This window comes from Mchenga conophoros, linkage group LG3, assembly GCF_057382185.1.
Source record: "Mchenga conophoros isolate Kocher_MC1m ecotype Shallow Benthic linkage group LG3, M_conophoros_male_GT1.1, whole genome shotgun sequence".
NCBI classification, from domain to species: domain Eukaryota; kingdom Metazoa; phylum Chordata; class Actinopteri; order Cichliformes; family Cichlidae; genus Mchenga; species Mchenga conophoros.
In genome coordinates this window covers 32,161,539-32,172,443 of record NC_140528.1, presented here as the reverse complement: position 1 = coordinate 32,172,443, position 10,905 = coordinate 32,161,539, and the positions used below count along the sequence as shown (strand labels likewise).

Here is a 10,905-nt window from a genome sequence, read left to right as displayed (position 1 = left end):
CATGCAGTTGTGAGTAATACTCCACAGATTATATGAGTTTACAGTAGAACAGCAATGTTGTTTATTTCTTTACTACAGGAAAATAATGAAGAAACATTGACAGCTGTTACAGAGGAGGAAGCAACAGAGACACTTTATGAGGTTTACATCTTTTAATACTTTGTGTACAGGAAATACAGGCGACCAATAAAGCCAGTTGAACAAAAAATCTGTTTATTCTTCTTTCAACATGTTGAGGTGATGGGTCAAAAGAAATGATTGTGACATATGGTGTCTCTGACTGCGCTTCCATCTTGTATGTCCGTGGGAGGGTCAGGATGTTCATGGTTTGGATCACTGCTGATGTTTGGTTCAGAAGGACAGTGTTCTCCTCTAATTGTGGCAATGTTGTGAAGAATCACACATGCCACAATAATGTCACATGCCCTTTCTGGGGTGACCCTGAGTCTTTGCAGGCACTGGAACCGGGCCTTAAGCATTCCGATAGTCATTTCAATTCTGGCTCTTGTCCTGCAATTAGCCAGATTATATCGCTGCTGTGGGCCCGGTTCAGGGTCAGGGTAAGGGGTAAGCAAATAGGGTAAACATGGATACCCCCTATCACCAAGCAAGTAGCCAGTGAACTCTCCTAAGACAGAAGGGTACACTTCAGTTCAAATGTCCCTGAAGCAATTGGTCTTTATATATTTTAAAGTATTCTCAACTCACCATGTCCAAATTTTGTGCTCAGTGTACATTCACGGAATATTTGTGAGTCATGGACAGAGCCTGGCCACTTGGCTTCCACATTTGTGATAATGTTGGCAGCATCACATATGATCTTCACAGTGCAGAGAACACAAATTAGCATCCATTACTATAATGAAATAATTTGTTAGTTTGAAATGCTACAGGGAACTATGTACCTGTACATTAATGCTGTGGAAAGACTTCCTGTTCACATAGTCTCCATCATTTACTGAAGGAGCAATGATTGGAATGTGAGTGCCATCTGTACAGCCAATCACGCCTGGGAACCCTGAAAATAAATGTAAAATTTAAGTAGTAGTTCAAGTATCACCACATCATGAATTAAGTTTTGTTCATCCTGATACCTGCAATTTTGTGGCATCCCTCTTTGATGAATCTTGTGGGTCTGTGACCGGGGAACACCACAAACGAGTACAGGAGACGTTTCAGTGCAACTGTAACATTCCTGACTGCCCGACAGACGGTAGCCTTGGAAACGTGCTCAGCGTCACCAATATTATACAGAAAGCTCCCGTTTGCAAAAAACCGAAGTGCAATCCAAATAATATGTAATGAACTGACAGCATGTCCGCGATGTGTCACATGCGTAATATATGGCCTGAGGATGTTATTCAAATAACTTATAGATTGTGCTGAGAAACGGTAACGTTCGCACAGGAAATCATCAGGAAATGATAAAATGTCCAAACGCGCTCTAATCACTCTCTCCCGGCGGAGAGCTCTGCGGAGAATTTGGGCTTCAACATCTACTGGCTCTTCAAGGAAGGGGCACGCCATGTCTGACACTTCCTACAGTCAGGTTTCTGACAAAGAGGCGGAGAACGTCAGGGTTAGTTGTAGTAAACCTGCTAGGGGGCAGGTTAGCTTCACGGAGTGCGTCGTCATAGTGACTCACTCAGGATTAATCTAAACTCGCTTTGTGAAACCGAAAACCCAGAGTTTTCGTTAACTCAGGATATACTTACTCAGAGTTTGCACTAAACCGGCTTCCTGAAACAGGGCCCAGCTGACCGTCACATGTCAGAGACACTGAGGCTGCTGTGAAGAACTGCTGAAGGTTTGGACTGACGCTCAGAGAGACTGGAGGACAGACGGACAGTTTCTATCAGTGTTTACACTCAGTGTTTGTCCTGGACCATGGTGCACTTCATCTACTCACCTGCACAAACAGTCAGTGCAGACAGCAGCAGCACACACACACCTGCAACAGGTCAGAGGTCATTTAGAGACACTCTGATGTTATAGTCACATAGTTTTTTCTTTCAGGAAACTTTCTAATTTCCTGAAGTCTCTGCATCATCGAGCTTTTCAAGTTGAGGATGAAAGGAGCTTCATCGTTTCTTTTATTTTAACACACACTCGACCAGCTTTATGAAAGGAGGGTACCATCACAGGTCATCAAGCACCGCTCGTGAAAACAAACCATCAGCATGGCTGACATGTGTCGCCTCATGTAAATGAGGATTTGATGTTTATGCATTATTAATGCAGGCTTACATTTTACGTGCTTATTTAGAGTTTGGTGCCTAAACTGACCCAAACAGTGACTTTGGCAACATTTAGATCTGAAAACAGATCAGTGAAGCTCCAGAGTCCTGAGAGACACAGGAAGATTATTGACTCTGTCCACACATTGGAAAATTTGTTCGTAATAAAGGAAATATCGTCTACACACAGAGCCAATCAGAACGCAGCAGCTGTGGTTTCCTGTTTCATGAATAAGGTCGTCTGCCTTCATGTTCAGTCGTCATGTTACACACACTAACTGAAGCTTCACTGACTCAGTCGACATGCTCGACTTTCATTAGATTCAGTTCTGAGCATTCAGCAGGTTTTGGATGTTAATGAGACAAATTTGAATCATAGTAAAAACAAACTTTCATTACTATAAACCAGCAAGTTTGAAACTGTTTTCTTCACTGACTCTTTGTGTGTTCGAGTTAAAACGTGATGCTCATACATAAATATCATCTTGTTTTGTTTCCTGTCCAGCTGACCAGCTTTAAGGTGGAACCAAATAAACAAAGAAGCAGAGCGAAGTCTTCGTAAACGAAGCAAACCAGCAGATCTACACAGATTTGATTTCAGTGGAAGTTTCAGCTCAGTCAGTGAGAGCTGACGATGTGTTCTCCTTTACAGAGTGTGGAAGTACAGTAAATGAATGGATGAATATGAGTGTTCGACTCACCGAGGAGCAGAGACACACATGAAGTCTTCATGTTGTGGAGACGACGACTGACAGCAGCTTCAGCTTCACCACTTCCCTGTTAGCACCAGCAGCTTCGTCACAGTGAGGCCGAGCCGCTGCTCCAATGAACTCAAAGAGAAACTCAAAGCAAATATTTTTATCTATCGGGGCCTTTTTATTCATAATTTACACACTTCAAATCTGCCACATATATTGGAAATATAATATTAGCCTTCATTTTTATGCAGACGACACTCAGCTGTGTATTTCTTACAAACATAATTCCACCCATCTCCTGCTGCGACTGCCTCATGGAAGTTAAATCATTGTTGTCCTTAAACTTTCTCAAACTAAACATTGATAAAACTGAAGCTCTTGGTTACGACTGTAATCTGTCATGTGTGTCATCCTCTGCAGTATTTTGTCATATCAGTTTCATATTAATCACTCACACTGCCTCGTTTCACATAAGCAGTACAGTCGTCTCTGTCCTTTGGGGACATGAGCTGCAGAGCCACAGCTGGCAGGACCTGGATGTGCTGTGCAGCCTTTGTTTCTCCTTTTTAATCGCATCATAATTATTACATTTTTACAGTCATTACAGAATTTGACCTTTCAAGTATGTTTCATGACAAACACTCATACACAGACACTCACAAACACACTCTGTAAAAATGTATATTTGTTTGCGTTTTGTCTGTTTTGTCTTTCAGGCGTTGTGTATGATTTAAGTGTGCTTTGTGTTGTTGGAGTGGGCCTTTTTTTAACCCCTGTCCACTCCAGCACAATATTCAGATACCAATAAGAATATTAAATAAATCAAACATAACGAAGCATTCAGATTCTGCTGTCTCCAAAAACAGAACTTCCCATCTCAGAGTAAAATGCTGAAAAACTAGTTGATGCATTTATTACTGCTGGGCCCCTCCTGAAAATCACTTGCTGTACCCAAAGAGGTCATTAAGTGTGCCCCCTCTCTTCCTGATATAAACAGGAAAGTTCCTGATCGATGCAGATCTGTCTGTTCATTAAATCTGTGTTAAATCACACCTGCTGAAATTACAGCAGGAGTTCAGAGTATTGATCAGATTGAAATGAAGGAAGCAGCTCCATCGTAGACGACCTTTGTCAGAGTTCAAGCTGCAGAGACTCAAACCAGCAGCAGTTTGATCTCTTCAGTTCCTCCTCCTGGTTTCTCTGGAGGAACTGGAAACAGGACGCCTTCCTCACTTGCTGCCATCATGACTCCATTGATTGGATTAAATGTGAGTGAATGAAGAAAGGAGGAAGCTGATGACTGTCTGTAAATGTTCCCACGGTGAGACCGACACATCTGCAGGTCTGTCCTCAGCTTCCTGTTTACACAGAGAAACTCGTCGTTTCTTTCACTTTTTAATTTCTTCTGTGGCGTCTGTGGTTCCTCCACCTTCTGTAAAAATGGGACAGTCATGCACGTTGGTCACTGCGCTGAAGGGATCAAAGACAGAAACAAGCCACTGTTTGACCGAACATCTGGGATTCATTTTCATCTCACTGTGAACTTGGAGTTCCCATCAAACCTTGTCTGCTGAACTCAAGTCAAACTATTATTTTTTTATTGATAACACTGAAGAACAATGTGAAACAATATGATTCAGCAAAGCTTCAGGTTCAGTATCTGCTGACATTCACTCTTTGGACTCCACATCATTCAAACAGCTGTTAAACTAAAGGTAAACAGATAAAACACTTCATGGTCACAACAAGGAAGCTCTGTCACACAAAGATTTCAGCTTCTCTCATCAGCTAACGAGCAGCACCTGGGCCCTGTTTCAGGAAGCCGGTTTAGTGGAAAAACTGAGTAAGTATACCCTGAGTTAACGAAAACTCTGGGTTTTCGGTTTCACAAAGCGAGTTCAGCTGCAGCCTGAGTGAGTCACTATGACGACACACTCCGTGAAGCTAACCTGCCCCCTAGCAGGTTTACTACAACTAACCCTGACTGTCTCCGCCCCTTTGTCGGAAACCTGACAGTAGGAAGTGTCGGACATGGCGTGCCACTTCCTTGAAGAGCCAGTAGATCGTGAAGCCCAAATTCTCCGCAGAGCTCTCCGCCGGGAGAGAGTGATCAGAGCGCGTTTGGACATTTTATCATTTCCTGATGATTTTCTGTGCGAACGTTACCGTTGTTCAGCACAATCTATAAGTTATTTGGATAACATCCTCAGGCCATATATTACGCATGTGACACATCGCGGACATGCTCTCAGTTCATTGCATATTATTTGTATTGCACTTCGGTTTCTTGCAAACGGGAGCTTTCTGTATAATATTGGTGACGCTGAGCACGTTTCCAAGGCTACCGTCTGTCGGGCAGTCAGGAATGTTACAGTTGCACTGAAACGTCTCCTGTACTCGTCTGTGGTGTTCCCCGGTCACAGACCCACAAGATTTATCAAAGAGGGATGCCACAAAATTGCAGGTATCAGGATGAACAAAACTTAATTTATGATGTGGTGATACTTGGACTACTACTTAAATTGCACATTTATTTTCAGGGTTCCCAGGCGTGATTGGCTGTACAGATGGCACTCACATTCCAATCATTGCTCCTTCAGTAAATGAAGGAGACTATGTGAACAGGAAGTCTTTCCACAGCATTAATGTACAGGTACATAGTTCCCTGTAGCATTTCAAACTAACAAATTATTTCATTATAGTAATGGATGCTAATTTGTGTTCTCTGCACTGTGAAGATCATATGTGATGCTGCCAACATTATCACAAATGTGGAAGCCAAGTGGCCAGGCTCTGTCCATGACTCACAAATATTCCGTGAATGTACACTGAGCACAAAATTTGGACATGGTGAGTTGAGAATACTGTAAAATATATAAAGACCAATTGCTTCAGGGACATTTGAACTGAAGTGTATCCTTCTGTCTTAGGAGAGTTCACTGGCTACTTGCTTGGTGATAGGGGGTATCCATGTTTACCCTATTTGCTTACCCCTTACCCTGACCCTGAACCGGGCCCACAGCAGCGATATAATCTGGCTAATTGCAGGACAAGAGCCAGAATTGAAATGACTATCGGAATGCTTAAGGCCCGGTTCCAGTGCCTGCAAAGACTCAGGGTCACCCCAGAAAGGGCATGTGACATTATTGTGGCATGTGTGATTCTTCACAACATTGCCACAATTAGAGGAGAACACTGTCCTTCTGAACCAAACATCAGCAGTGATCCAAACCATGAACATCCTGACCCTCCCACGGACATACAAGATGGAAGCGCAGTCAGAGACACCATATGTCACAATCATTTCTTTTGACCCATCACCTCAACATGTTGAAAGAAGAATAAACAGATTTTTTGTTCAACTGGCTTTATTGGTCGCCTGTATTTCCTGTACACAAAGTATTAAAAGATGTAAACCTCATAAAGTGTCTCTGTTGCTTCCTCCTCTGTAACAGCTGTCAATGTTTCTTCATTATTTTCCTGTAGTAAAGAAATAGACAACATTGCTGTTCTACTGTAAACTCATATAATCTGTGGAGTATTACTCACAACTGCATGTTGGTCTGGCTCAACAGGAGGCTGCACCAGATGCAGTACACCATCACCATCAACTGATAGAATATGAGGTTTATACAGGTCACTTATAACTTACAAGGGACCAAATGGCAATTAACAAACATACCAATCACCTTACACTTCATTGTCATTATGCTCTCAAAGACAACCAAGACTGAGGGAAGGCAAAATCAGTAGGAAAATAACTTCACTACAAAATAATTCATTATGGTAAAGAGTTTATCAAATGAATGAGTAGCACTGCAAAGGTGACTGTGAAGAAAGGATGTATGCACATCATGTATTATTTTGAATTTACCCCCTATGTAGGCACTTGTGTCTTGCGGGGTTATTGACTCAGAGGATGTCCCCGCAGAGATGCCTTCAGCCACAGGGCGCCCACTGTTTTGGCTGAGGGCCAACTGCTCAGCCTCTGTGAGTGGTGGTGGTGGAGGACCCCCACCTGTTTTTCGGGCCTCTGCTTTTTTTCTGTTGGCTATAACGGGTCACATTTGAGCATACAGAGTAAGCAAATATGTACTTGTAATGTGCTCAGATAATTTCAATAAGTGCTCACAGGAAGGAAATTAATGTAGCCTCTAACTGCAATTGATTTACATCGGACAAACAGACCAAGCACTATGGCTCATAATACAATTACACCTTACCTGTTTGGACTATATTTTTATATTTCATTTTTACTTGCTGCCAGGAACGTTTGGGGCCTGTTGGGTTGCACCTGCGCTCACATCACATCACAAAATAAAATGTATAAAATAACAAATAAAATAACATATGATAAAATAACGTGTTAAATGGGTGGAAATCCCTAGATCAATGTTTAAATTAACACTCACGCATTGACTCTGTCGGCTATGTTTTGCCATGCATGCTCCCTTTCTTTTGCAGCTGTGGCTGTGTTACTTTTTTCCGCGGAATTTGCATGTTATCGGCATATGCTGCCATCAGAATTTCGGCCTCAAGCGCTGTGAAATACATTGACCGCGCCTTCTTTCCCTCCGTCTCCATGGTGACTCGCTTAATCTGTGCTCCGCTTATCAGGGCTTTATGTATCCTCGTCCGCGCGCTTCACTTGGGGTTAAAGCAACTCCGCGTTGACTGAACTAATTGTTATCAGCCTTTCTGAAACCGAATATTCCGAGTTGGACAGTTCGGGGTTACTCAACCGTGAGTGTCGTTTTTCACTCTGAGTTTTCCAAACCGGCTTCCTGAAACAGGGCCCTGTTCTGATGTGGGTGAAAATAAACACTCGACTCTGGGAACTACAAACTCAGGTGACTTCACCATGTACGTGCTTTTACATCTGACTGCTGCCCCAACACAGTGAATCGAAACATCCTCGTCAATCAAAGTGAGTCTTCCTCAGCTCCTTTCTACTACGAGGTGTAATTCTTGAACAAATTCTTCTCTCTCTTCATCTTCTCTTTCACAGAGTCTTTATTGCCTAACCCCTGTTTTTATGTGTATAACCCCAAACTTACATGCCAGTGAAACATCGGTGGCTTGTGCTTTCATGTTCCACGCTTATGTTATTGGGGCAATCGTGGCTCAAGAGTTGGGAGTTCGCCTTGTAATCAGAAGGTTGCCGGTTTGAGCCCCGGCTTGGACAGTCTCGATCGTTGTGTCCTTGGGCGAGACACTTCACCCGTTGCCTACTGGTGGTGGTCAGAGGGCCCGGTGGCGCCAGTGTCCGGCAGCCTCGCCTCTGTCAGTGCACCCCAGGGCGGCTGTGGCTACAATGTAGCTGCCATCACCAGTGTGTGAATGTGTGCGTGAATGGGTGGATGACTGGATATGTAAAGCGCTTTGGGGTCCTTAGGGACTAGAAAAGCGCTATATAAATACAGGCCATTTAGCGTCACCTCTGCCTTTTATTTCCAGATGTTTTTATCAGCCTTGTTAGACGGCTCCCCTTTTGTTTATCTTCTATGTTCATTCGTGTCAGGATTTTGGGTCCACTCCTCACTCCTGGTGCTGCTGCATGCTGTGACAAAATCTCCCCAAATCATTTTCACACTGGAGTTCAATCAGCCAGTTCGTGCTGCATGGTGTCATACACACTAATCTTCCACATCATACACCAATCACTTCCTTCCATTTCAGCGTTCTGACTGAGCTGCAGGATTGCTGCCATGGTTTTCTCTGACACTGACCCATTTTTACAAACAGCGACTCGACCGCTGAGACCACAGTAAGGTTCAGATGTGAAACCAGTAACATGTTTTACTGTCAGACAGGAAACTAAAGAAAGTTTATGTTTCATAAAGCGTGAAGCCGTTGAGTCACAGTTCCTCTTTGTTTTGATGCATTTGAGGAAAATATAAGTCAATGTTTCCACGACCACAGTTTACTCCAATTCTTAAAAACCACAGGGACCCTGTGCAAACACAGACTGAATGATGTGCAAATCTCACAAACCTGTATTTTATCATGAGATAAGAAATGAGCTGAGATAAGAAAACCACAAAGAAGAGGCTGATTCTGGAGCATGCTCACATGTGGTTCTTCTTTGCATTATAGAGCTTCAACCTGCATTTGTGGAAGGCAGGTGAACAATGCTCACAGACACAGTTTCAGGAAGTGTTCCTCCACCTGTTTGTCTTTGGGACCACCTGCTTTTTCTCCATTTGTGCATTCAATCCCTTTACTGTGTTCTATTTATTAAAATATGGTTTTATAAGATACACAAATCATTGCATTCTGGCTTTATTTATACAACATCACAAAAGATGTATTAACCTAAGTGTATCTCTAGTTTTCCTGCTTTTATCCCTCATTTCCGTACCTGTAGTGTTTGTCCTCAGGGTGGAGTAAACCATTTCTGGTTGGATGACTGGCATCTTATTGGATGACTCTCTACTGGTGACCTCAGAGTAGGTGACATCATTTGAAGGAGCCTCATTGTGGACTAGGCAGAGCCACGAAGGCAGCATGAGAGTGATAAGACCAAGAATCACTGATCCCATACAACACATACATACATGTATACTGCTTCACTTACAAGTGCTCAGTTGGGTCAGACAGACTCTATACCTGTGTGTTTCTTCCAAAGGAGCCGGACCAGAACCAGAGACGCAAGAACCAGAGAAACCAGAGCAGCTACGACTGGGATGATGAAGGGCTGGAGAGGAGGAGGAGGAAGAGAAGGAGAAGGTGGATGGGAGACATCAGTGTATGTTGTTGTTGTTGTTGTGGGAGGAAGAGGACCTGCAGGAGAGATAATGACGCTGATTCAGTAAATTTATCATCAGCTCAGCAGACAGGAAGTGATGTCAGTGTTCTGACCTCTGACCCTCAGAAAGCTCTGAGGAGATGATCCAAACTCATCAGTAGAACACCAGTAGAGAGCTTCATCAGACTGCTGCACTTTAATGGTGATGAGTTTCTCTGATGTAGGTCTAACAGGACGTCCATTAAAGTAGAAATAAGCTGTGACTGTGCGACCAGTTTTGTATTTACAGCGTAGAGTGACATCACTTCCTGTCCTCACAGGAAGTGCAGGGATCTGCAGGATCACATGTTTATCTGAGGAAAAGACCCACAGAGTGATGTAGAGGTGGTATAACAGTCTGCTGTTAGTCTGATGAAATGAATGACTTCATTACCTGATACAGTGATGTTGACTTCTTCACTCTTCTCTCCAGCTTCACCTTCACACCAGTAAACTCCACTGACTGGCTTGAACTCATCAAACAAACAGGATGAACCATTTAACCTCCCGAAGCCCCGCCCACCTGCTCCACATGACTCAGTCGCACTTCCTGTGTCCCTCTTCACCGTCCATCCATCAGAGCCCAGCTGACCTTCACATGTCAGAGACACTGAGGCTGCTGTGAAGAACTGCTGAAGGTTTGGACTGACGCTCAGAGAGACTGGAGGACAGACGGACAGTTTCTATCAGTGTTTACACTCAGTGTTTGTCCTGGACCATGGTGCACTTCATCTACTCACCTGCACAAACAGTCAGTGCAGACAGCAGCAGCACACACACACCTGCAACAGGAGGTCAGAGGTCACTGAAAGTCAGAGGTCAATGAAGGTCATAGGATATTAAAGGTGAGAGGTCACTGAAAGAGAGTGGAAATTATGACCAGAAGGCAGTAATAGGCCTGGGAGAGCATCTTCTATGTTACCATGTTCACCCTTCACCCTGCTGTGATGGCACTTGTTTAGCCATTTGTCACATAGACTCTGGATGTTATATTTCAAAGCTGCACACTGGTTATCTGTGTAGGTCACAGTTAGGTAGTGATGGCCCGCTTGAAGCTGACGCTCCGGAGCGTGTGTCGAAAAAAACAACACACTGGTTCAGAAGCACTGTGTCGAGGCTTGCTTCGTTTGGCAAAAGTCACGTGACCAGTGACGTCCGAAGCTTCATTACGCACGTAACTGCT

General features: G+C 43.6%; 1 protein-coding gene across 1 annotated transcript; it reads right to left on the bottom strand.

Annotated features, from left to right (window-relative positions):
* Positions 1-4,177: 4,177 nt before the first annotated feature.
* On the bottom strand, positions 4,178-10,688 carry LOC146578181 (uncharacterized). The gene is made up of 7 exons (XM_085267766.1): positions 10,661-10,688; positions 10,463-10,504; positions 10,117-10,383; positions 9,797-10,036; positions 9,545-9,718; positions 9,297-9,419; positions 4,178-4,367 (listed from the first exon to the last, which is right to left on the bottom strand). Exons 1-7 carry the CDS (start codon positions 10,686-10,688, stop codon positions 4,324-4,326), a joined length of 918 nt encoding a protein of 305 aa, XP_085123892.1. The 3' UTR covers positions 4,178-4,323.
* Positions 10,689-10,905: the final 217 nt, after the last annotated feature.

Bases quoted from the DNA above. Each gene is read 5' to 3' on its own strand.
- LOC146578181 (XM_085267766.1), bottom strand. From the start codon at position 10,688: ATGGCTAAACAAGTGCCATCACAGCAGG. The intron at 10,505-10,660 runs GTGAAGGGTGAA...CTCCTGTTGCAG, and splicing joins ACAAGTGCCATCACAGCAGG to GTGTGTGTGTGCTGCTGCTG. The intron at 10,384-10,462 runs GTGAGTAGATGA...TCTGTCCTCCAG, and splicing joins TGCACTGACTGTTTGTGCAG to TCTCTCTGAGCGTCAGTCCA.